Source organism: Aphelocoma coerulescens, unplaced genomic scaffold (assembly GCF_041296385.1).
Source record: "Aphelocoma coerulescens isolate FSJ_1873_10779 unplaced genomic scaffold, UR_Acoe_1.0 HiC_scaffold_39, whole genome shotgun sequence".
In the NCBI taxonomy this organism is placed as follows: domain Eukaryota; kingdom Metazoa; phylum Chordata; class Aves; order Passeriformes; family Corvidae; genus Aphelocoma; species Aphelocoma coerulescens.
Genome location: NW_027183733.1, coordinates 560,040 through 585,776, shown reverse-complemented (window position 1 = coordinate 585,776; position 25,737 = coordinate 560,040). Strand labels below are relative to the sequence as shown.

The window sequence follows — 25,737 nt, the reverse complement described above, 5'->3', positions numbered from 1 at the left end:
TCTTAATTACAGATTTCTTGAAAAGCTTTTACCTTTGGGCCAATAATTTGTAGTTTGAAGCTTTCTCTTACCTTAATCCTTTTTAATTTGGAGGTGAATGTATAGGGATTCCTTGTGGAACAGGGGCATATGATAGCCCAGGAGAGTTTGGGCAACCCAGGACTGCTGCAGAAGCACCCCTGAAGGGGCCTCAGGCTGCAGATAGGCCAGAAAGACACCTGGCAGCAGGCAGCCTTGAACAGCCTTGGGAAAAGTTACATGCTGGTCGGCTCCCCTGCTGCTTAGAGGCTGTCCTGTGGAAATAGTGCGTGAAGCTTTGTAGATATAAGTGAGTGTAAGTAAACAATAAAGGAAGCACGATGCTCAAATAGTATTGGTGTTCGTATCGTGACTTTGGCCGGCTCCCCTGCACTCGGAACCACCCCCCCCCCCCCCCGCTAAAGGTGAATGTGTCTTTTTTTTTTCCCCCAAAAGCCCAGTATTTCAGCTGGAGAGTGGTAGTTGTCCCTAAAGAAATAACTTGAGCAGGATTGAGCTGTTTAAGCTTTTTAGCTTTCCCTGTTGTGGTTTGGTTTGGTTTTTTTTCAAATCTTTCTTGCCTGCTTTCTGGAACAGAGACAGGTGTTACGGAGCACTGGAACGCAGGCGGATATCTACCCAAGTCCAAGACTGATAGAATTTGTCATGATCCCAGCGCTACGTTGTAGTACACAAACCTTTCACCTCGTCAATGAGGGTTTTGTTGCTGCAGACTTCAGGATGGCGGTCGTACCCCCCCTACAGGGTCCCCAAGTGCAGGATCTCAAAGATTGAGTAATAGTTTTGGGCGCAGATTAATGCAAAATACAGTAACAGGATGAATCACCCCAGAACAAACATTTTGGAGGAAAACACCAGGTCCTGTCAGCATCTCCTGGAAAATGCTACATTGCCGTTATAAACATATTTTTCTTTGCAATGATGACATCAGAAGGGCAGATTATCAGACACTGTTTCTGGTCCACATTAAGACCTGGAAATGAAGACAGTCTCCAAGCTACTAACACCTCAAATTGTTCATTGAGAGCAATCTGATGACCAGGGAAATATAGCTACTCCCATACTGTTTTCCATCTTGTCTTCTCTTCTAGCCTCATTCCCTGCTTTTGTTGGTTCAAATTCACAAACGGGGGCTACCATTTCCATTGGCTCTACTGGACCATGGAATGTTACAGACCACCTGAGGAGGAGGGCCAGAGCCTCACATCTGTCAGTAGCTCCAAGGACGAAGAGGATTCCCAGAGCCCCTGTTTCAGCTGCAGCCACGGTCAATGGAGCTGCAGCCAGACGAGTCAGCTCACATGGTGGTGCAAGGCTTCTCCAGCGTTCGGCAGGTGAGGTCCCCACCAAGGGCTGAGCCTGGGGAACCATCAGATCCCCTCCCCTGGGCTTGTTCCACAGTCCCTTGACATTTGCCTGGGGGAATGAGCAGGGGCCTTCAAGAAACTGGCTTAAGGCCACACGTTTCCATGGCAGCACCAGTTGCTTTCCTTGCTGGCCACCATCAGGCCAGCTAAGGCTTTATCGTGATTTCACATCTACCAAAACCCAGTGCTGATCCCAAAATAGGGGTGGAAGGAAATACTGCTCTTTTGGGCAAACAGTGTTGCATGCTGAGTCAGCAAGGAAAGACAGAGAAATAAGTTACACTTAGACTAGGAGCCCAAGAAGAAAGTGAATTAAACAAGTGCCAAGTGGTTTATCTGGGGTATGCACAGAGTAAGACAAAAGTTGTGTGAGAAGGGAGGGAGGGTCTCCCAAGTGCCTTTTGTGGCTGTTGGGGTGCAGTGTTAGAGACAATTGAGAAGAATAAATAAGCTGGAAGAAAAGGGGGCAGTGACCATAACTCTGGGGCAGGAATAGGGCCCGTGGTGGGTGGTGAGCCAATTTGCTGGATGCCAGCAGCCGCTGGTGACAAGTGTCTCTTGCAGGCAGGCGGTGCAGGATTACGTGCTGTGTGAAGCCACCATTGGGGAAAGCACAACCGCAGAGCCAGTAACAGAAACAGTCCTTACTTGTGAGTTTATTGGTCCCTCTATAGAAGTATCAGCCAAAGAATTCCCTTTCCGAGTGGAGAAGGTAAGTCTCTGGATTGCAACCTGGCATTTAACAGCACAGCTGAGGAGGGTGTGTGCTTGTGTTAAAGCCCCTCTTTTTACCCTTCCTGAGGCACTTTGTAAAGTGAGTGAGGATGCTTTTAGAGATGAGACTGGTGTTTAACTTCCCCAAAGTAAAATTGCAGTAACAGCTGCACTGCCAAGGGGGATCGTGGCCACTTACAGAGAAATACCAGTTTCTCTGCTCACTATAAAGGGAGATTTTTGAAGATCCTCTAAGGCAGGGTGATGTCTAAACACTGATACTGTAGGGAAGCTGGGGAAAATGGGGATTCCTGTGAATTCCTCAGGCTTACAAGGAAAAACCCATCATCTCCTGTGTCTCTTTGCCTTCTCTGCTGTTGGCATGAATGCTTTATGGTATAGCTACATGGTATAGCTCTGTGCCCCCAAGCCTCACCTGCCTCAAAGGACCCCCAGACATCCTGCAGCTGCAGTGATGATAACACTGGGGCAGAGCAGGTGCCCTTTAGTCTCTGGATCCCAACTCCTGCATCATCTTTCCCTCTCCTGCAAGTTGTCTGAAAAAGAGATGTTTCATTATTTGGTTTCTGCAGTTTCAGGCCTCTCCTCTGGTACCCAGGCTTCCACAGATGTAATTAGAAGCTTTTCAGCTCTCCCTGATTCTGCCTGGCTTCTGCTCCATGCCACACACATTGATTTATCACATACTATAGCACAGCACCAGTTTGGTATCAGTACATCCAGAACTAGTTTCCCAAACTCTCTGGTTTCTTTAAACCATGCAGGAAGCCCAGCACAATGCATAGACAGGAAAGAAGAGCCTAGGCTGATCAGAGCTTTGAAGCCACAGACACCTTGTCCCTGTAGCAAGGGCAGCAGGACACATGTTGCAGATGAACTGCTTTTATGAGGCTGCTAGAGCCAATAAGGTTGTAAGAAATGACTGTACGTGAGTGAAGATCATCTAGTGCTGTTCTGCTCAATAGAGAGACAAAACTAGAGACAAATGCTCTGGATTCCCTTTCTGCTTTAGATCTTGTTCAAGCAGCTGCCTCCTCTCAGGGCCCTATTCCCTCATCTGTATGTGGGAGTGTTTCCCTGTCCCCCAGAGGATGCTGTGGTTTCTAAACATGAAAAGCATCTGCTATAAAGAAAAATCTCCTGGAAGGGTAGAAGCAAATAGAAAGGGTAATAGAGATGGATGCACTTCTGGGGCTGAAAAATGTGAAATGCAGCAGAAGCAGGAGGAGGTCTGTGGCCACTTGAGGTTGTTTTTCCTTGTCTCCCTCCCTTGCTGGACAGGAGGTGCTATGAGCATTCAGGGATTCTTTGTTGGCATAGCAAAGTCTCCAGAAGGCAGCTGGGGAGAAATACCACTCCTTCCACCCAGTGTTCTAAAGCTCTGGGCTACATGGTACAACAAAGTTATCAAGAGTTGCTCTGTTACATAACACAACTCCCGAATGTGAGATGGGGTTAGAGGCTGGTAACACCAGGGGGGTTCCCTTGGAGTCCCTAGGGATCACTTTCTCTGCCGCTCCTTCCTCGGCAGCGGGGGTCTCCTCATGCTCTTTCCCTGCCCCAGCGTGGGAGGCTGAGCCTGCTGGAGCGTGTCTATCTGCCCTAGAGTCTCTTTCAGCATCTGTGCATCCCTGCACAGCTCCTTTAGGTGCTGCTATCCCCTGAATCCGGGCAGACCGGGCTGCATTTGCCTGCTGCCAGTGTGAGGGGAAGAAAGAGCAAGAGTTCATTAGGGCTTGACCTGAAATGATGTTTTGGCATTTCTGCTTCTTCTCACAGCTTTGGCAGGTGAGCAGCATCTCTGTCCCTGCCGCCTGCTGGCCCTTGGAATGCACACATGAGCCCAGGTATCACTTCTGGTGAACCCAAGTGGCCGCGTCAGTTTGAAAGGGCAGCTGTTGTTTCACTGTTAGCTTTCTAGGCTGGTTACAGCTCCTCCTGCCTGTACTACAGCCTGTGCTTGAAGACACAGACCAGCCATGATGCCTGGAGGAAAGGCATCAAAAGCTTGACAAAGGCTGAAGGGAACACTCTGATTACCCCTTTTCCCAAGAGGGTTCTTTAGCTGAAGTTGCTAAACAGGACCAGACTTGACACCCCGGCATGGGTTTGTGATTGTTTTATTTCTCGAGCCCTCAGTCCTGCGTGGGACTCAGTAACCAGGTGCTGCAGAGGCTCCGGCAAGGCATCAAAGACGCCTGCCCCGCACCCAAGGGTGGCGCAAGATCTCCTCCAGCGCTGGCCTGTCCGCAGGGTGCTTGGACAAACACCAGCGGATCAGATGTTGGCACTCTGGGGAGAGAAGCCAGAAAGCGCCGGTCACTTGCAGAAGGCTCCTGCCCAGCTGCTCCCGGCACCCACAGGGCCCGGGCCGTGCTGCGTGTGCTCAGAGCTGTGCCAGCCTCCTGGCTGACTCTGCCCTTTGCGGGACAGTGGCACGGCAGGACACGCGCCACCTCCTTCAGCCAAGCAGGCCACACCGACCACGTCGTCACGGGCTGCCTCCTGCGGCCAGCTCTTGAGGGCAGATGGGCCTCCCGCGCAGCTGCGTGAGGGCCACGCTGGGCTGCGCGGTGCCATCTGCCAAAGCCTGCCTTCTTGAGGCCAGACACCAACCTGGAGAGACCTGCTGCCAGAAGAAGAGCTGCCCCGACACGATGTCACGGTCCTCCTGGAAGGGCATGTTCCCGCAGACCATGACATACAGCAGCACGCCCAGGGACCAGATGGTTGCCGAATGGCCGTGGTAGCAGCCAAGGCAGATCCACTCGGGTGGGCTGTACATGTGTGTTCCTAGGGGAGACAGGTGGCGCTGTCCAGGGCTTCCAGAGCCTGGTGCCAGCCTCCTGGCGGAAGCAGGGGCTGCACCGGTGGCCACAACTTCCCCCCGAGGCCACCAGGCGTTCCCCAGCCAATTGGCCAAAGCCAAGAAACCATTTTGCAAGGCAAACAAGGCCAGCGGAGCAGCCCAAGCCCTTGGGGGCCTGCCAAGCCGAACGGCTGGGGCCTGGCTTTGGCAGCCCCCCTCTGTGGGCAGGGCTGGCAGCTGGCTCCTGGGGCACAGCATCTGCCCCGTGCCAAAGGGCAGCCGGCAGCCGGCTGAATGCCGCACCCCACAGCCCAGGAGGTAATGGGGCCGTGCAGTGCCTGGCACTGGGAGCAGGGCCCGGCCTGTGGGCTCACCGGCAAATCGCGTAAAGGCCTGCTCCTGGAGGAAGGTGCCACAACCGAAGTCGATGAGCTTCAGGTCGCCGCTCTCCGGGTCCACGAGGAGATTCTCTGGCTTGATGTCCCGGTGCAGGACGCCGCAGGCGGTGCAGTGCCGCACGGCCTCCAGCACCTGGCAGAAAAGCCAGCGCGCCATCTCCTCGCACAGGAACCCCTGCTCTAGCAGGAAGGCCAGGAGATCCTGCGATGGCTCCGGACGCTCCATCACCAGCAGGAAGCTGTCAGGCAGCTCAAACCAGTCAAGGAGCTGGATGATGTTGTGGCAGCCAGAGCCCACCTTCTCCATGAGCACGATCTCCATGGGAACACGGGTGCCGTCGGGCTGTGAGGAGGAGACAGTGCCTCCAGCAGGCCTGATACTGCCCTGTGGCTCCGCTGCCTCGTGCCTGGGATGCCCCAGTGCCCCCTTGGGCAGCCTCCCTGGTGCTTGGGCTTCCTCCCGCCCAGGGGATGCTTGGGGGGGTGCCCCCCTGCCCGGCCCCATCACCAGTGTTTGGCATCCCCGGGCCCGCGATGCTCCGGCTCGCACGCTGAGCCCACGCCCGCTCCCCCCGCCCTGCGCCGCCTCCCGCCCTGGGGCCCCGGCCTTATCCCTGCCCGCCACGCCCCGCTCTGTCGCGGTGGCCCCGCTCACTCACCAGCTCGTACCACTGCAGGACGCTCTCCCGGGCCACGCGTTTGATGGCCACCTGCAAGCCCACGAGAGACGGGGCTGAGCTCAAGCCCTGCCCCGCCCCGCCCCTGGCCCTCCTCCCCCGCCCCGCCGTCCCGGCCACTTACCGGACTCCCGTCTGAGAGGCGGATGCCCGAGAAAACAGTGCCGAAGCTACCGCTGCCCAGCTGAGGGCCCAGCTGGTACAGCTCCTGCAGCTTCTTCTTTTGCCCTGCGACCGAGACCGAGCCATCAGCCTTGCGCCCAGGGCCCCCCCGGCCAAGTGCCCGCGAGTGAAGCGAGCCGAGCCACCGCCGGCCACGTTGCTCTGACCTGCTTCCTGCTGCGCGCCGGGCAGCGGCCACCGCCTTGCAGCCGTCGGGCAGGGGAGCGGCAGAGCTGGGGCAGGGGAGCGCGCAGAGGCGGCTGCAGGAGCCGGAGGGCAGCGGGGCAGGGCGGCACCGTCGCTGTCCCCGGCGTCGTGGGCTGGACTCTGCTGTTGAGGACTGCCGGGGCTACAGCCCGAGGACTCGCACAGGGGGGTGTCAGGAGCAGCTGCAAACCAGGGAGGGGTTTTTTGAAGCCGTGGCATCAGAAGCACTGGAAACAGCCAGAGACTCTGCTGCTCTCAAGGGCCCTGGCCTGGCCTGTGGATGCCCCTCAAGAGCCCCGAGGGAGCCTCAGACAGCTCCTCAGAAGATCTCACCTGCTACCAGAAAGGCCTTCCTGGTAGTCGGTGGCCGTCTTGGAGCAGCTTCCTGGAGATGGAGGAACCTCCTGGGTCTCTTGAGGGTCGTCTCTGCCACCAGGCACGGGCTGTTGCCAGCTGGCACAGCCAGCACAGCGTCCTGGGAGCTGTGGGCCGGCAACTGCTGGCTCCAGCTGACTTGCTGCTCCGCCACCTGCCACCTGCTCCTGAGAAGGCTCTCCTGGATCGGGCTGGGCTCCCACTTGGACTTCTGGGCTTTCCCTGGCCACATCAGTTGTCAGGGTTGCGCCCGTATTGTTGAAGTCCGTGAGTCCAAGGGAGCTGGGAGACCTGTCCACAGGCTCTGCACCTTCTGCAGGCTGAGAGACCCCTTTAGACAACCCTCTAAGACCATAAAAGGACTTCCAGTAAGGGGCAGAGGTGGGTAAATTAGTTCTAGGAAAGTAATGTTTATGTATTAGCCCGGAAGCACCTTGTAATGAATGTGTATGATCCTGACGGAATAAACACCCGGTGTAAAGTTTCATGACACACATCTGCTTAGAGGAGACATCCTCTGCATGTAAATATTAGTCGTTAATCAACAGTAATACCGGCTCCAGGGAGGATCAGTGAGTGGTGTCACCACAGCCTGGCCACTTCCTGCACCTGATCCAGCAGTACTGAGCCTGCTGGCTCGGGCAGTTTTCCATTCACTTGGCCGCTCACTCGGTCCGTACCTCACCAGTCCGGCTGTAAGGAGACTGTGTGGCTGTTGAATGGTTTGCAGTGTCAGCAAAACCCTCCCTGGTCCCCCATTATTCACAGAGTCCATCAGGTCGACCAGCCATGATTTCCCCCGTGGTAAATCTGTGCTGGCTCTTCCCAGTGCCCTTCCCTCGCAGTTGCTTGAAAGGGTGTCCAGGACCATTTGCTCCATCACCTTCCCAGGGATTCCAAAGGAGCTGATTAGCCTGTAGTTCTTCAGATCCTCTTCTGTGCCCATCTTTAAGACTGGTGTAACACTCTTTGCTGTTCTCAGGAACCTCCTTCAATGGCCAGGCTTTTTTGAAGATGACAGACAGCTCCTGTAGCTTCCTCTGGTCCTCAGACCTGGTGGATGCCTGGCTCAAGAGCTCCCTGACTATTCTCCCCCTCCCCTACTGCTTCCACAGCAATGTCTGTTCACTCCTTCTGGATAACTTGATTCTTCTTCCACAATTTTTTCTTCCACATTCCTCCTTTCTGAGATGAGGTTGATCACAAGTTCCCCGCTCAGTTGATCTCCTGTCAGCCAGGGCTGTGATTCTGCTTTTCACCTTGCTAAGTTACCTTATTCTAAACTAGGACCTCAACCCCTGACCTTCTCATCCTCAGCCAGTTCTTGAGTGTTTCCAGGATCAAGAATTCCTCCCACTGGGAGGGTGGCCGAGCACTGGTGCAGGTGCCCAGGGAGGTGGTGGAGTCTCCATCCCTGGAGAGATTCAAAAGCCGCCTGGACACCTCCTGGGCAGCCAGCTCTGGGTGGCCCTGATGGAGCAGGGGGCTGGGCAAGGTGACCTCCAGAGGTGCCTCCAGCCTCCCCCAGCCTGAGATTCTGTGACTCGGAGAAAAAACAGGTTGCAGTTTCCTAAGGACAAATGCAAAAGCTCCACATGTGGCAGGATTCTCCTGCCCTCACCAAAGTGGTTCATGTCACGTGTCTCCCATCTGCAGATTCCTCCCTGGAGTGAGGATGCCCCTCAAGGTCACTCCTTGAGGCTGACAGAAATATTTGCCCACGGTCATTGGTTTGGGTGAGAAGCATCAATCTTTAATTATTAATTGGTTTTGCTGGCTTGAATATAACTGCTTCCATGTTGCTTCAAATATAATGCACTCTACCGGAAGTTATAGTTCTCTGTACTGGGTAGTCAATAACTCTGATAAAGGTCTTTTTGTGTAGTCGTAATAAACACTTTATTTTTCTATAAATATATCCTTCATCCTATGGAACACAGTTGTATAAAGGTTCAATTACACCTATTATCCTACAATCCTACAATTACACCTGCAATCCTTTAAACATAAACTATGGACAAAATCCGAGGCTACGACTGCATGCAGCTGCACCCTGTCTCCTCTCTGACAAGCCTAGGAAGTAAGGAGGTCCTTGTGACTCAACGAGAGCATCTCCTGCCTGCTCCCTGCACAGCTCTCCAGGGGTTCCTGCCGGTCTCGGGCCAGCTGTGACTGCAGCAAGGACACCTGAAAGAGGCAGAAAGCCCAGCTCAGACAAGCCCACGTGGGCAGGAGCATCCGCAGCCCCACGGTACCGGCTGTGGGGGCAGACACAGCCTCCAACTCCAGCCCTCACCAACACTCTGCCCTTGGGGAAGGGGAAAGGAACAGGCTCCCACACTGCCCCTGAACGGAGCTCAGATGATCAACAAGTCCAGTTCATGGCTGGCAAACCCTTCCCTCATACAACCCTCAGCCACCACAGGTCTGGGAGAGAGAGTTCCGACAGGATTTAGGAACCCAGCTCTGATTCCCAAAGCACGCATTCTGGCCACTGACCCCTTTCTCCACAGGCTGTGCCTCAGCACGGGGGCTGCAGCTCCCCTGAGCTACTGGAGGACTCTTGTCTTTCAGAGGTTGATGCATTTTTCTGGTCAGACTGGGAGACAGGCAATGTAAAGTAGTCTGGGGGGAACACTCTCCAAAAAGTTCTGATTCTCCTCCCTTCATGTTCATCCTGCAGGTTGGATGGGAGAAAGGGTCACAGAAACCTGTCAGCAAACATGGGGCAAAAGGACCTCTGGACATCAAGGCAAGGAGATCTCTGCTCACAGACCCTCAATTGCACCAGACAGCACTGGGGGCAAAGAGCTCTCGCTGGGGGCTGTGCAGGAGAGGCCAGTGTGTGTCCGGGGACACGGGGCCAGGGAGGGAGGCAGCGGAGTGAAGGTGCCTTTGTGAAAGCCATGGGCTGCCACAACAGAGAGAACAAACAAAGGGGTGTGCCCACAGCAGGGACAGGGAGAGGCAAGGAAACAAGCAGAGGACTCCAAAGCACTGCCTGGGCACACGAGTCATGATCCAGAGGAGCCTGAGGCTCTGCAGAGGCAGTGAAAGCCCACTTTACCTCAAAAGTTCTCCTGAGCTCACGCTTCTCTGGCTTGTCTGCTGCTGCTGCTGCAACCTGGTCCCGCACACATTCCACACCCCTCCTGGAGTGCTCAGACAGCCGCTTGCCCTCTGCTCCAACAGCCTGCTGGGTATTCAGAGAGGAGATGATTCCCTTATTTCAAACACCACAAGAGCTGTCCCTCAGAAATCTCCATCTCGGGAAGCATCCTCGAAGCTCCAGCAGTGCAGCTGCTCTTCAGCCCTCGCTACAGAACTCTGCTCACTTCAGTCCATCACTCTGCTCACCTGCTCCATTCCTTTCCACACCAAATCCAACCCACACATGTTGCCTGCCCTTGCCTGGGCACGGGAGAAGCAATTCCCCATGCCCAGCTTTTGGCCTGGAGCTGATTTGAACAGCAGCTCCAGAGCTGCCTCAGTCGTTCCAGGCGTGCCAGCAAACAATCTGGCAGCCAATGGTCTCTGGCTGGAGCCAGGCAGACACACAAGGCTGCCTGCTGCAGCCCGGGCTGCTTTGCCCAAGCAGGCCTAGACTGACAGGGATCTAGAATCCCACCTCTTCATGGGAAACTTCATTGGAATCTTTGAGAGACGTTGCAGTGGACTGAAGATCAATGCCAGTGCCTACCTGGGGATGACTCTTTCCCTGCAGAAAGGCTGAGTGTTTCTTCAGAGCCTCTTTGGCAATTTTACACTTGGCCAGTGGAGCACACAGGACTTGAGCGTTTCCTCTGCCTTCCTTTAAAGCAGCAGCCCCATGCTCCAACTCCTCCTGTTTTCTTTCATTTTCAGCGTCCAATTGTTGCATTGTTTCCTTTCTTGGAATTTCAAGTGTTTTCATTTCATTCTTCTTTTTCAGATCCCTCATCTGCTCCTCGTACAATTCCCATTCACGCTGCCAAAACAGGGAGGTCACTCATTCCCTCTCTCAGTTTGCTTTTCATACCAGATCGGGACTCCTGCCACAGGCAGGCAAAGGCTGCCCCTCTCTCTCTGCCTCTTGGGATGCCTCAGACCTTTGCTGGGACCGCCCTTGACGCTGAGTCTTTCCCAGCTCACTCAGCCCATCCCAGCTCCCTTTCTGCCCTTCCCCGACCTCTTGCAGCTCCACTCGAGTGTTCCTTTGGGGAGCAGCTGCCAGAACTGCAGCCAGGATTCCAAGTCCACGCTAAGCAGGATTTAGGCGGTGCCATGAGGATGTGCTCTCCAGCAGGGAGAAAGGGAAGAGCAGACACCCCCAACATTTCATTCCCTGCAGCTGGGGTGACAGGAGTGGTTTTTGAGCTCTCCTGTGTAGAGTTTCCATGGCACCATCCCCGAGAGCCCCACTGCCCTCTCTTGGAGCAGCAATGGCCACATCAGTCTGTCATTCTCTGCTGCCACTCAGGACGAGTTCTCCCCTTGCAGGCACACGTCCTTATCTGCATCAGCACTTTGCTTTTCTCTCTTTTCTCCCCACTGGCTGCTCTCTGATGGCCAAGGCCAAACACCTTTCTATTAACAGCAAACTTGGCCTTCTCACCTCTCGTTCCAGGTCCAGGTATTTGAAATCTGGACGTGGGTTTGGACACGAGGAATTGCCCAGACCATGCAATGTCCATAGAGACAGTGTGGACATTGAGAACTACAGGGCACAAAACTCCAGCATGGAGGAAAACCAGCAGCCTCAGCACTAACTGGCTTTGGCATGACTACGACATCTTTTCCTCCTTATTCAGAAGAATGCAGTTTGAAAAGCTCAGCTGGAAAGAGGTGCTCCTTAGAACTATTAACACAAGGGCCAAACATAGCTAGGAAATGGCCCTTCATGGCATCTGCCGTTCTCACCAGCACATCCTTCCTTTCCTTCTCCAGGCTCTCCAGTTTCCTCTGCAGAGATGCCACCTCCTGACAAAGAGTCACACCCTCTTCCTTCAGGGCAATGGCCTCTTTCTCCAGGGCAGTTTCTCGAGAGGTCTTCTGGTGTTCTGCCCTCCACATCGCTGCAGCAGGAAGGAGAAGGAGAATGAGAACAGCAAAGCAAAGGCAAACTGATGTGCATCCTGCAGGGACAACAGCACTGTCTTCTTGGCCTGCCTGTGTTTGCCAGCCCCTAAGGCCGCAAGGGCTTCCAAAGATGACAGAAATGAAGAAGAAAAAAGCAGGAATCCAAGGGGCAAGGTTCAGAGGAATAGGAAAGTGTCTTTCCTCTTGGGCTTGTGCAGAGTGAGCAGTCCAAGAGAGACAAAGGAGCGGGGATGCCTGTGCAGCCCTGCTCCAGAGAGGCCAATAGCCTGGGGGCTCTGGCAGGGCCTGGAGTTGGGGGGAATCGAGCTGAGGCATCCAGCTACAGCTCCTCAGCACAGACACAGCACCTGAAAGGCACCACCTGTGCACGGGATCAGCCATAGCACAGCCAGATGGCACTGCCAGCCACGGCATCTTTCTCGAGAAAAAGCTTTCACTGGCACTGGATGGAGAAATCTCCTGCTGGTTGTTCTTCCCCTCTGCCATCTCTGGGCACTTTTCCTCTGCATGGGATCAGAGAGCCCTGCTGGCAAGACAGGATGGGGCAGTGGGTGCGAGAGGAGAAGCTCTACCTTGCTCACTTTCCTCCAACTCCTGCTGCAGCTCCTGGTTGCGAGCCTTCAGATGGTCTATCTGAGCCTGCACCTCCCTCAGCTCCAGCTCCAAAGTCTTACACTGCGTGGCCATGGCCTCTGCTCTTTCCTCAGAGCTCTGGAGCCTCACATGCAGCTCAGACCCCTCAGTTTCCAGCTCCTGCTTCTCCTGAGTAGGCTGGGGAGCCGCCTTCTCGATCACTGCTTCCAGCTCGGCCGGCATCTGGAAGATGGATGCACAGAGCCTCAGGGACAGGGCTGCTCCTGAGGCAGCAGAGCAGGCAGTAGAGCAAGCAACAAAGGAGAAATGATTTCAGGCAAAAAACATGCCCAAAACAGAAGGCACAGAGCCAAGGATTCCAGTGGAAACAAGTGTCCGGAAAATAGGGAAAGGGAGCCAATGGGCATCCTTGAGGCTGCAGCTCTGAACACCGGCTGAACTGGCTGCGCTGGAAGTGCCCTCCCCAGCCTGCCATAGCCACGTCTGTGTGCCCACATTGCTCGGTGCCCAGCACAGGCACCAACTCCATCTGGGACAACACTGCTAACAGAGGGATGGAGAAGCTCCAAAGGAGTCTGCTGCTGCTTCTCCTCCCACATTTCCTGCTGGGACCCGGGAGAGAACGGAGGAAAACATCGGCAGCAGACACCAGATCCAGCCTTGGCCTGTGGGTGCAGCAGCACCCCGGGGCAGAACACGGCAGCAGTGGATGCTGCTGGGAGGAGAAAGCAGTTGGGGCCTCCAAGCCAAAGGTGATGATGTGTGTCCCTGGAGAAGAGGACGCCAGGGCACAGATTACCTGGGTGTTGAGCTTCAGCACTTGTCCTGTGCGGTTTGCACAGAGCTGCTCGGCCTCGCGAAGAGCAGAACGAAATTGAGACACCTGATTGTTCAGTGCCTGGTTCTTTTCTTCCAGTGTTCTGAGGCACAGGTTCTTTTCCTCCAGAGACAGAAGCAGCCTAAAAGGGAAGCATGCAACTCATTACTACACGGTATCACATTTTAGGAACTCTTAGGACTCGCACCACCTCGGGGAAAACTGCTCTGTCTGATGAGGTTTGTCTAAACAACGTGGCTGTTTGTTTGTTCCCCCTGCAGTCACAGCCCAGCATGTGCCCACTCTGCTTTTATTCATGAAAGAATGGGGAGTTCCTGCCTACATGTCCTACCTTCTTCTTGAGATGGGAATGTGAATATAGACCTAACAAAGTCTTGCCATGAAGAGATTAGGGGAGAGGAAGAGTTTTCTTCTGACTACGCAGGCTCCAAGGGGGAAAGGTTTGGTCAACATGGAAGAGACATTTCCTTGCCCCATCTTGTATGTCCAGGTAGGAGGAGCAGCACCCTACAGCCAGAGGATCTCGGGGAAGTTCCCTAAGATTTACCAGCACCCATCCTACTTCCAGCTGGAGAAACAAAGGCCGATAGCAGAAGTGGCAACAGAGCCTTGGAGCACAACCTGATGGAAGATGCAGAAACCTGCAGGCAAGCAAGAGGGCCCTGCCCTTTCTTTGTCTTCTTCTCGAAAGAAGAATCCTGTGGCACTGAAGACCGGCAGGACTTGGTCAGCTGGAGGGGCCCCGCTAACCTTGGTCTTGTCTCTTGCATTCTTTGCACAGTCAGTATTGCCTGTGACTCTGGAGGCTGGCAGGGACCCTGCTTGAGCCCCCCCAGGCACCTGGGGGCATTTTCTGAGGAACGATGCAACAGAGACATTCTTGGTTCTTGGGTGCCTTTGAGGGGAATCTGGCCTAGGTCAGCAATCAGGGCCTTGAGATGGTTCTGCCAAGCAAAGGCATCAGGATGCCAGGCTGCTCCAGATCCCAAAGGCTTCAAGTTACAGGACCCAAGGCGGAGCTGCTGGATGTGTCCAGCTCCTTACACTGCAGCTTGGGCAGTGTTAGCACACCCACCTCACAACAGAACACACCCCTAGAGGGAAAGAGCTACTCCAAAAGCCTTTGTCTTCAGAAAAACTCTAACTGAAGGCTTGAAAGAAAAGAAAATGAAACACAACATCCAGATAACGAGACGCGTCTGCACGGAGAGTTCAGAACTCTGCCACATAGGAAATGCTGCCAGAGCCCCTGGCCAGTGCAAAGATGGCAAAGAGGGAATCCATTCCCACAAGGCAGAGTCCCACAGGCTTTCATTTACCTGGCTTTTTCCTTCTCTAGGGTGTTCAAGGAAGCCCAAAGTCCCGAATTTTGGCGTGCCACTTCTTCCCATTGACTCCTTTCCATCTCCAAGTTCTTCAGGTGCACTTGCAGCTCCTTGTTCTGATGTTCTGCCTCCTCCAGCATCTTCTGGAGCTGCTCAACCTGCAACAGCTTCTGCCTTGACTGCTTCTGGGCCTCCCTCACATCTTGCTGGGCTCTCTGAACAATCGTTGCCTGGGACTCTCTGGAGGCTGCCAGCTGAGATGTCAACTCTCCCACCTCCAGTCAAACAGAACAAAGCAGTCAGAGGCTACAGCCACAGCCTGTCACTGTCAGCCACAGCAGAGGCTGTGAGAAAAGGCAAAGGCCAACTTTCCATTTCTCCCTGTCCTCAGAGCACCAGATTCACAATGCATACGGACAACTTGTTTCAATCTCTACGTGGCCCACCAAGGGCACCTGAAAAAGCACCTCCCACACCAAGGCCAGCAAGAAGAGGCCAGCAGGAATCCGTGCTGATGGTTGCTGGCCAACAGCCCAGAGGACTAGCCCAGCTGTCCAGGGCAGCAGCTGAGATTCAGCAGAGCACCGAGGGTCCTTCAGAGCAGCTGCCAAGGAGCCCAGAGCACGAGGCAGCCCCAGGGACCACCCCAGCAGCTGCTGCTCTGCCATGGAAAAGCAAGAAGGGCACAGACCCCCTGCTGGATGCTGCGGTGCCACTGCTCTTTCACTCACCTGCTTTTGTAGAGCCTCCCTCTGCTCAAGGAGGAGATTCATTTCCTCTTTGATGCCTCGTAATTCTTCCTTGTGCCTCTTCTGCGCTGCCTGGATTCCCCTCCGAGCTTTCTGCAGCTCAGCTTGCAGCTTTGCCTGGATGGTCTGGCAACAAAATGCAGAGCAACTTCCTGCGACCTGCCCTCAGGCTCAGCTTTTCCCACTTGCTCTCTCAAAATCCCATTCCTTCAGCGACTTCTTTTGGCTTCTCTACCCAGCTCTGCTTCCATTGTAAGCCTTGCTTCCCGGGCCTGAGCTCTGGAGCTTGCCAGGCTCTGTGCTGCCAGGGCCTGAAGCAGCCCTTGCCTCCTGACTCCCAGCACCTGCCTTTTGTGCCTTTGCCACTGCCCTGCACTCTGTTCCCTGCCTGCTCAGACTTACCTGCCCCTTCTCTTGCTGCTCTTTCACCTCCTGCCTGAGCTGCTGCACCTGCTGGCAGGCTTGGCTTAGCTGTCCCCGAGTTTGGAGCAGTGTCTCTGATAAAGAATTCTTCTCCTTCTGCTTTTCCAGCAGGACCTGCACAGAAGGAAAGAGCAGAGGGCTTGACACTTCCCCTGCAAACTCTGTGTGGCAAGAGGCAAAGACTGATGGGCTCACGCGCTCTCAGAGCACTCGGCTGCTGCTCCCCTGGGCCACTGTCTGCCCTGGGGGGGACACAGCTTCCCAGAGAGTGACTTAGAACACAGCCCAGGAGACATCTCTGGGTTGCTGTTCAGAAATACTCCAGGCGAGTCTTTAAAAAGATTTGTCTCTTGTCAGCGTTCCCGCTGCGCCCTCCCTGTGCCCACAAAAGAAAAGTCCTACAAACTCAGTTTGGCTATGGACACCGACCAGTACACACCAAAAGAGGACCCTTAAGAGAACAGTGAAGATCCTCCGAGGTAAGTCTTAGGAAAACAGAGCACAAGAGCAGCACAAAAATCCCAACGGAAAGCTGATGTTTCTGCCGGGCTTCCTGTGAGAGGGCTCATTCCTGGGCCCAAAGATAGCCCTCTTCACCTTTCACCTCCCCAAATTCAATGTAGAAGACATGGAGGGCATGCTCCACACAGCCCCATAGCCTGCCATCTCCCACAGCTCCAGCCTTGCAAAAAATCACACCAATTCTCCTTGCACAATCATTACCTCTCGCTTGGCATTTTCAAATCTAGTTTGTTCCTCTTGTCTTTGAGCCTGCAGGGTGGCAACTTTCTGCCTCATCTCAAACAGCACCTTCTGGTGCTCCTGCTCTCTCTCTGCCTTCTCTTTTCCCCATTGCTGCAGCATCTCCTGTATGTCTGCATGGTACCTTTCCCGCTCAATTGCCTGAGGAGGTTTGGAAAAATCTTCAAGTTGAAGTCCCCAGGCAAGCTCCTCGCTGAAAAACGTGAAGCTTCATCCCTCCCACAAACCCCAACCTGAAAAGACAACAGCACTGGTTCTCTGCTCTCCAGAAACCGTGTCCTGTCAGGGAATTTAAAAGGAGGCTCAGCAGGTGCAAGGATCCCAGAACCATGGAATCATTTCTGTTGGGAAAGACCTGCACAAGCATTGAGTCCAACCATTCAGAAAAGGAGGTGTCACCTTCTGGCACCCTGATGCCCCAGTCACAAGGACTGAAGGACCGGGGCCTGTTCCATTTGCTTCCAGCCCAAAGCTAATCCCTCTGTCCACCGTGGGAGCACAGCAAGACAGGAACCGAGTTCCCACGCCTGCAGCCAGCAGCACTGTTGGCATCTGCTCCACGCTGGCATCTGCTCCGTGGCAGGTGGGACTCGGGGAAGATCCTGCCCTGGGCCGCCACGCTTTGGGTGGGCACTGCCCAAGCTGCTCTGGAACTCGCCTTACGCCCTCACGGAAGCCGTGGCTGCATTTACTGGCCCAGCACCATCCTGTGGGTCTTCACGCGCCTCCAAGTCCGAGCCGCCGCCTCTCCTGCCCGGCCCAGCAGCGGGAGGCCTCTGGCAGAGGACTGCTGCCCTTTCACACCCTCAGGCTCTGCTGGTGCTAAACCAGCCCCCAGGGCCAGCTTGGACAATTCAGAAGCGTATTGTCACCTACCAGGTCTTGCAGGAGCTTGTTTATTTCCACCTGCTGAGCAGTTCCCTGAAGCCTGAGGCTTTTGTGACACTGCTGCTCTACCTGCAAGAGCTGTTGTGCTGTGTCTTCCTGCTCCTGCTTCCTGAGAGCTCTCTCTGCTTCCAGCTCACGTTGGAGGCACTTCACTTCTCCTGCAAACACGACCAACAGCAAGATTCAGAGTCTTTACTGCCTTTACTGACTCAGGCCCTTTCAGTGTCAGCGTAGGAGGGCCCTGCCTCCAGCGCCACCGCTCCTCAGAAGCCCTGCAGACAGAGGAGGCTTTACAGCAGCTTCTCTAGGTGGGGCGGCACCACAAACAAAGCACACGAGGTTCTCACCTTGTAGCGCCTCCTTGGCCTGTGTGACTGTGAGCACTTGAGCCTCCAGATGGTTGCTGGTGATCTCCAGCTGGGATATCTGCTGCTGAGCAGCAAACAGGCTGGATTCCAGGCTCTCCTTCGCTGACCTACAGGTTGCAAATACGGAGAGACATGAGCTGCTCGCTCCTGACACTCCCGGGCAGTTATTCCAGGACAACGTGGCTCAAGATGCCCAGGCCTGAGAATGCAAAACGGGTCGCATGGAAACTTGTACAGAGAAGGCCCATTTGTGCCATTTCAGTAGCAAAGCAGGGCCCTCTGAGGGAGTGCCCAGGCCTTCCTTATGGCCTGGCACAGCACAGACAGCCCAGCCCAACGTGACCTCAACAGCCGAACCTTCAGCTGCTCTTCCTGACCTATGACCCTGGCTAGCTGTGCCCACACAGGCTGGGCCGAGGAGCAAAAGCCCAGCCTCTGCTCACAGCCCTTCTCTCATCAGCACTTCCAAGCTGCTCTGCAGGGGGACAGAACAGACTCTCGTCCTGGCTCACTCCTGACTTGTTAACTCTCTTCATCATGGACATAAAGGTACATAATTTTCCAGACACTCTGTATTTAAGAGACTTCAGAACTACTTTGCATGATACAGTAAAATCTCATGGTCATGGCAGCACTTGTAAAAATTCAGAACACCATGTTGTCTGAACAACAACTACCTGAATGCAGAGACTGCAGTTTAAGCTCCTGCACGGTCAAGGAATAGACTTGCCACCTTTCTTTTAGTGTTGCCAGCTAAGCAGGCAGTAGCCCAAGTCTTGTCCTTCTTTGGAGAGTGAGAGGGACCATCCAAAAGGACCTTGGCAGGTTTGACAGGTGGGTGCCCATCAACACAGCAAGAATCCCCAGGGGCTGTCAACAATTCCAAAGAGGTTTCCCTGCTGCTCTCTAAGCAGCTCTAGGTCCTGCCTCACACTTCTCAAGAGTGTGCTTGGAAGCAGAAGGCCCTCAGCATTTTCAGCAGGAGCCTCTGGCTTCCCCCTGAATGGCAGCATGCTACTGCCAACATCCCAAGGTCAGAGCCTGGAGTTCTGAAGATGAAGCTTCAGTTCTGAAGATCAGGATTGTGTCAAGCTACTTAGGAAGGAAAGAGGGATGTTCAATGCCCAGCACAAGGAACTAAACCCAAGAGAAACTTGAGGTTTCACTCAACAGCTGCATGGTTTAAGTACTACTCAATTCAGGGCCGGGTGGCTTGCTTTTGACTTCCCACACGAGTGTGCTTGGCGGCACAAACAGGAGCCCAAGGCTCACAACAGCTTTGCTGGCTTTAGATGTCAGAAAAATAACCTTCACATTGTGGCATATTTCTTTTTCTTGAGACTTCCATTTTCTGTCCATGCAAGGTAAAAGCATCCGGAAAGGGTCTCCTCCCTGCCTTTACCTGGTCTCTGCCAGCTGCTTGGAAAGGTCTTGTTGGTGACGCTCCATGGCTGCCAGTCGGCCCTCAAGGGCAGCCTTCTCCCGGCCCAGCAGCTCCTTCTCTCTGCACACCTGGGCCAGTGCGTGCCCTTGGCCAGAGGGCTCCTGGTGCAGCTGCTCCAGAGCCCTGCTCAATGACTCTTGCTCCTGGGAAACCTGGAAGCAGGACAAGGTACAGCTCGAGCCCTTCCTCAGGAGCCCTGTGCAGAGCCAGCCAGTGCCACCTCGCAGGCAGCCAGAGGACAGGGAGCTCCCGTGCTCTGGGCTCAAAGTTTCACAGCATCTGCCCTCTGCAGCTCCGATACCCTGGGCTGCCAAAAGCCTCTGGCACTGTTACCTTGGAAGTGCTGTGTCAGGCCCTGCTGGCTTGCCTGGCACCAGATTGCTCCTTCCCAACAAACATCCCTGCCCCAAATTCTGTGTTGTCACCCAAAAATACTGCATCTTCCACAACTGCCAATACACTTGACTCTAAGCACCAGCAGTGCAGCTGCTGTTCAGCCCTCGCTACAGAACTCTGCTCACTTCAGTCCATCACTGCTCACCCCCACGTGTTGCCTCCCCTTGCCTGGGCAAGGGAGAAGCAGATCCCCATGCCCGGCTTTTGGCCTGGAGCTGATCTGAACAGCAAGCTCCTGCACAGCCAGCCCAGGGACAGGGAGCAAACTCTCCTTCTCCCAAACTTCAGAGCATTCCACATGGGAGCAGAGCACAATGTGGGCAACGAAGCCCACGGGGAGAATGAGCCTTCAAGCACTGCTGAGGCCACGAAACTCCTCCAACTCTTCTTTCCTGACACCACGGGCTTGTGGCTGCTGGGCTGGCTGGCAGCAGAGAGCCAGCTGCTCCCACCTCCTGCTGGCTCTGCAGCGGGTGCAGCCACAGCAGCTCCAGCACGGTGCCCTCTGTCTGCTCTGGAGCAGAGGAGCTGCCAGCCCTGGGAGCAGCGCTCAGGGCTTGCCTGGCTTGGGGAAAACAGCTCAGCTCACAGCTGCTACTCTGCTTTCTGAGGGACATGTGCCTTGCCAAGGGTTGTGTTCCTCCCACCAAGGAAGATGATGTTCTCACCTGTCCAGAAGTCGACCTGCTGTGCTGGGAAGACGGGGGAGCATCCACTCTAATGGTATCCGAGAGGTAAACATTCCCAAAGATTCTCTGGACACTCCTCCCTTCAGGTTCCACCTGCAGGTTGGATGGGAGAAAGGGTCACAGAAACCTGTCAGCAAACATGGGGCAAAAGGACCTCTGGACATCAAGGCAAGGAGATCTCTGCTCACAGACCCTCAATTGCACCAGACAGCACTGGGGGCAAAGAGCTCTCGCTGGGGGCTGTGCAGGAGAGGCCAGTGTGTGTCCGGGGACACGGGGCCAGGGAGGGAGGCAGCGGAGTGAAGGTGCCTTTGTGAAAGCCATGGGCTGCCACAACAGAGAGAACAAACAAAGTGGTGTGCCCACAGCAGGGACAGGGAGAGGCAAGGAAACAAGCAGAGGACTCCAAAGCACTGCCTGGGCACACGAGTCATGATCCAGAGGAGCCTGAGGCTCTGCAGAGGCAGTGAAAGCCCACTTTACCTCAAAAGTTCTCCTGAGCTCACGCTTCTCTGGCTTGTCTGCTGCTGCTGCTGCAACCTGGTCCCGCACACATTCCACACCCCTCCTGGAGTGCTCAGACAGCCGCTTGCCCTCTGCTCCAACAGCCTGCTGGGTATTCAGAGAGGAGATGATTCCCTTATTTCAAACACCACAAGAGCTGTCCCTCAGAAATCTCCATCTCGGGAAGCATCCTCGAAGCTCCAGCAGTGCAGCTGCTCTTCAGCCCTCGCTACAGAACTCTGCTCACTTCAGTCCATCACTCTGCTCACCTGCTCCATTCCTTTCCACACCAAATCCAACCCACACATGTTGCCTCCCCTTGCCTGGGCACGGGAGAAGCAATTCCCCATGCCCAGCTTTTGGCCTGGAGCTGATTTGAACAGCAGCTCCAGAGCTGCCTCAGTCATTCCAGGCATGCCAGCAAACAATCTGGCAGCCAATGGTCTCTGGCTGGAGCCAGGCAGACACACAAGGCTGCCTGCTGCAGCCCGGGCTGCTTTGCCCAAGCAGGCCTAGACTGACAGGGATTTAGAATCCCACCTCTTCATGGGAAACTTCATTGGAATCTTTGAGAGACGTTGCAGTGGACTGAAGATCAGTGCCAGTGCCTACCTGGAGACAAAGCCTTTCCTTCAAGATGTCCAGGTCTTTCTTCAGAGCCCCTTTGGAAATTTCACTCTTGGTCAGTGCAACACTCAGGACTTGAGCGGTCTCTTGCCATTCCTTCAAAGCAGCAGCCCCATGCTCCAACTGTTCCTGCTTGGCTTCCCTCTCCACTTCCAGTTGTTGGGTGTTTTCCTTGACACTTCGCATCTCCGGTGTTTTCATTTCATTCTTCTTTTTCAGATCTCTCATCTGCTCCTCGTACAATTCCCGTTCACGCTGCCAAAACAGGGAGGTCACTCATTCCCTCTCTCAGTTTGCTTTTCATACCAGATCGGGACTCCTGCCACAGGCAGGCAAAGGCTGCCCCTCTCTCTCTGCCTCTCGGGATGCCTCAGACCTTTGCTGGGACCGCCCTTGACGCTGAGTCTTTCCCAGCTCACTCAGCCCATCCCAGCTCCCTTTCTGCCCTTCCCCGACCTCTTGCAGCTCCACTCGAGTGTTCCTTTGGGGAGCAGCTGCCAGAACTGCAGCCAGGATTCCAAGTCCACGCTAAGCAGGATTTAGGCGGTGCCATGAGGATGTGCTCTCCAGCAGGGAGAAAGGGAAGAGCAAACACCCCCAACATTTCATTCCCTGCAGCTGGGGTGACAGGAGTGGTTTTTGAGCTCTCCTGTGTAGAGTTTCCATGGCACCATCCCCGAGAGCCCCACTGCCCTCTCTTGGAGCAGCAATGGCCACATCAGTCTGTCATTCTCTGCTGCCACTCAGGACGAGTTCTCCCCTTGCAGGCACACGTCCTTATCTGCATCAGCACTTTGCTTTTCTCTCTTTTCTCCCCACTGGCTGCTCTCTGATGGCCAAGGCCAAACACCTTTCTATTAACAGCAAACTTGGCCTTCTCACCTCTCGTTCCAGGTCCAGGTATTTGAAATCTGGACGTGGGTTTGGACACGAGGAATTGCCCAGACCATGCAATGTCCATAGAGACAGTGTGGACATTGAGAACTACAGGGCACAAAACTCCAGCATGGAGGAAAACCAGCAGCCTCAGCACTAACTGGCTTTGACATGACTACGACATCTTTTCCTCCTTATTCAGAAGAATGCAGTTTGAAAAGCTCAGCTGGAAAGAGGTGCTCCTTAGAACTATTAACACAAGGGCCAAACATAGCTAGGAAATGGCCCTTCATGGCATCTGCCGTTCTCACCAGCACATCCTTCCTTTCCTTCTCCAGGCTCTCCAGTTTCCTCTGCAGAGATGCCACCTCCTGACAAAGAGTCACACCCTCTTCCTTCAGGGCAATGGCCTCTTTCTCCAGGGCAGTTTCTCGAGAGGTCTTCTGGTGTTCTGCCCTCCACATCGCTGCAGCAGGAAGGAGAAGGAGAATGAGAACAGCAAAGCAAAGGCAAACTGATGTGCATCCTGCAGGGACAACAGCACTGTCTTCTTGGCCTGCCTGTGTTTGCCAGCCCCTAAGGCCGCAAGGGCTTCCAAAGCTGACAGAAATGAAGGAGAAAAAAGCAGGACTCCAAGGGGCAAGGTTCAGAGGAATAGGAAAGTGTCTTTACTCTTGGGCTTGTGCAGAGTGAGCAGTCCAAGAGAGACAAAGGAGCGGGGATGCCTGTGCAGCCCTGCTCCAGAGAGGCCAATAGCCTGGGGGCTCTGGCAGGGCCTGGAGTTGGGGGGAATCGAGCTGAGGCATCCAGCTACAGCTCCTCAGCACAGACACAGCACCTGAAAGGCACCACCTGTGCACGGGATCAGCCATAGCACAGCCAGATGGCACTGCCAGCCACGGCATCTTCCTCGAGAAAAAGCTTTCACTGGCACTGGATGGAGAAATCTCCTGCTGGTTGTTCTTCCCCTCTGCCATCTCTGGGCACTGCCCTTTTCCTCTGTGTGGCATCAGAGATCCCTGCTGGGACAGGATGGGGCAGCGGGTGGGAGAGGTGAAGCTGTACCTGCTTGAATTTCTTCCAACTGTTTCAGCAGCTCCTGATTGCTGGCTCTGAGATTGTCCCTCTCAGCCTGCCCCATGCCCAGCTCCAGCTCCAAGGCCTGTATCTTCTTCCTTGCATCATTCTGGAAGAGGCAAGAGGAACAGAATCACCTGTCAGTGCCACTGCTGGCAGGAGACAAAGGGCTACAAACACTAAAGCAGAAATAGCCCAGGTGGGAGAGGGCAGCTGGACCGTACTGGTAGATGTGATCGTGATCCTCCTTCCTCCCCATGCTAGTGAGACAACCCCCCTACAAGAACTTCCACCCATCCTGGCCTTGGCACTCTGCTTGTCCAGCAGCCCAGCAGCAGGACAGGATTTCTGGGTGCATATTACCAGATCTTTCTGGGAATGCTCCAGGTGCTGCTGCAGGTCTTGCAGAGCTGCTGACACTCTGTCCACTGTGAGCTCTGCGGGGACATCCCCATCCTGAGAAGCACTTAGGCCCAAGACATGACCCTTTTCTGAAAAGAGAAGACATTCTGTTTCAAGATTTAATCCAACAGTCTCCAACAAACAAGGCCTCTTTCTACCTAGGAGGAGGTGCCTTTGTCATTGTCCTAGAGCTCGCCTTGCAGCAGGATGTGTGTCACAGGCTGACGTTATTTTGATGACCACTAATGTCAGCACTGCCCCAAAGACAACTGCATGGGCCCTGTGGCTTGACAGGACTTGGGCCCTTCTCCCTTCTGACTCTAATCACTTCTCTACAAACAAACATGGACTTGTGTCTCTGCAGGGAGACAAGACTTCCCAAGGCCTGAGTCAGCCTGAACTGACAGGGTGAGTGTGTCATACCAGGATGACCAGGAACCACCCCCTCGCTCCACCTGCTCTCCCAGCCTCCCACACTTGCCTGAGCTCCAGGTGACCAAGTCTCTGCTATCCCTGATCACGTGGTGGAGAACCAGGAGCAGTTTGTCCAGCTGGGATTGAGTTTCCTGGTGAGCACCACTGGCCTGCTGACACTTTGTGGCCAAGGCCTCTGCTCTGTTCTCAGAGCTCTGGAGCTTCCTACGCAGCTCAGACACCTCAGCCTCCAGCACCTGCACAGAGTCCCTCAAGCTCCGTTCTCCTGCTCGGGACTCCTCCAGCTCCTGCAGCAGCTGCTTCTCTCGAGTTGCCTGGGTAGCCTCCATCTCCAGCACTGCCTTCTGCAGGGCCCGCATCTGGAAGATGGATGCACAGAGCCTCAGGGACAGGGCTGCTCCTGAGGCAGCAGAGCAGGCAGTAGAGCAAGCAACAAAGGAGAAATGACTTCAGGCAAAAAAACATGCCCAAAACAGAAGGCACAGAGCCAAGGATTCCAATGGAAACAAGTGTCCTGAAAATAGGGAAAGGGAGCCAATGGGCATCCTTGAGGCTGCAGCTCTGAACACCGGCTGAACTGGCTGCGCTGGAAGTGCCCTCCCCAGCCTGCCATAGCCACGTCTGTGTGCCCACATTGCTCGGTGCCCAGCACAGGCACCAACTCCATCTGGGACAACACTGCTAACAGAGGGATGGAGAAGCTCCAAAGGAGTCTGCTGCTGCTTCTCCTCCCACATTTCCTGCTGGGACCCGGGAGAGAACGGAGGAAAACATCGGCAGCAGACACCAGATCCAGCCTTGGCCTGTGGGTGCAGCAGCACCCCGGGGCAGAACACGGCAGCAGTGGATGCTGCTGGGAGGGGAAAGCAGTTGGGGCCTCCAAGCCAAAGGTGATGATGTGTGTCCCTGGAGAAGAGGACGCCAGGGCACAGATTACCTGGGCGTTGAGCTTCAGCACTTGTCCTGTGCGGTTTGCACAGAGCTGCTCGGCCTCGCGAAGAGCAGAACGAAATTGAGACACCTGATTGTTCAGTGCCTGGTTCTTTTCTTCCAGTGTTCTGAGGCACAGGTTCTTTTCCTCCAGAGACAGAAGCAGCCTAAAAGGGAAGCATGCAACTCATTACTACACGGTATCACATTTTAGGAACTCTTAGGACTCGCACCACCTCGGGGAAAACTGCTCTGTCTGATGAGGTTTGTCTAAACAACGTGGCTGTTTGTTTGTTCCCCCTGCAGTCACAGCCCAGCATGTGCCCACTCTGCTTTTATTCATGAAAGAATGAGGAGTTCCTGCCTACATGTCCTACCTTCTTCTTGAGATGGGAATGTGAATATAGACCTAACAAAGTCTTGCCATGAAGAGATTAGGGGAGAGGAAGAGTTTTCTTCTGACTACCCAGGCTCCAAGGGGGAAAGGTTTGGTCAACATGGAAGAGACATTTCCTTGCCCCATCTTGTATGTCCAGGTAGGAGGAGCAGCACCCTACAGCCA

The 25,737-nt window shown here is 54.6% G+C and overlaps 2 protein-coding genes across 2 annotated transcripts in view; both read right to left on the bottom strand.

Annotated features, from left to right (window-relative positions):
- Window positions 1–4,329: 4,329 nt before the first annotated feature.
- LOC138101664 (serine/threonine-protein kinase pim-1-like) lies at window positions 4,330–8,403 on the bottom strand. Its single transcript, XM_068999437.1, has 6 exons — window positions 8,391–8,403; window positions 6,150–6,253; window positions 6,018–6,058; window positions 5,325–5,722; window positions 4,758–4,934; window positions 4,330–4,433 (listed from the first exon to the last, which is right to left on the bottom strand). The coding sequence occupies exons 1-6, from the start codon at window positions 8,401–8,403 to the stop codon at window positions 4,330–4,332; spliced, it is 837 nt and encodes a 278-aa protein (XP_068855538.1).
- An 887-nt stretch (window positions 8,404–9,290) lies between these two features.
- LOC138101663 (centrosome-associated protein CEP250-like) overlaps window positions 9,291–25,737 on the bottom strand; it is a 57,761-nt gene continuing 41,314 nt past the window's right edge. The window contains exons 22-34 of the mRNA XM_068999436.1: window positions 25,183–25,342; window positions 24,395–24,604; window positions 23,397–23,484; window positions 22,643–22,797; window positions 21,369–21,710; window positions 19,198–19,391; window positions 17,812–17,902; window positions 15,337–15,465; window positions 14,600–14,880; window positions 13,242–13,401; window positions 12,421–12,664; window positions 11,669–11,823; window positions 9,291–9,446 (exon numbers count right to left, since the gene is read on the bottom strand). Coding sequence (XP_068855537.1) covers window positions 9,291–9,446; window positions 11,669–11,823; window positions 12,421–12,664; window positions 13,242–13,401; window positions 14,600–14,880; window positions 15,337–15,465; window positions 17,812–17,902; window positions 19,198–19,391; window positions 21,369–21,710; window positions 22,643–22,797; window positions 23,397–23,484; window positions 24,395–24,604; window positions 25,183–25,342 — 2,365 coding nt within the window. The remainder of the gene's footprint in view (window positions 9,447–11,668; window positions 11,824–12,420; window positions 12,665–13,241; window positions 13,402–14,599; window positions 14,881–15,336; window positions 15,466–17,811; window positions 17,903–19,197; window positions 19,392–21,368; window positions 21,711–22,642; window positions 22,798–23,396; window positions 23,485–24,394; window positions 24,605–25,182; window positions 25,343–25,737) is intronic.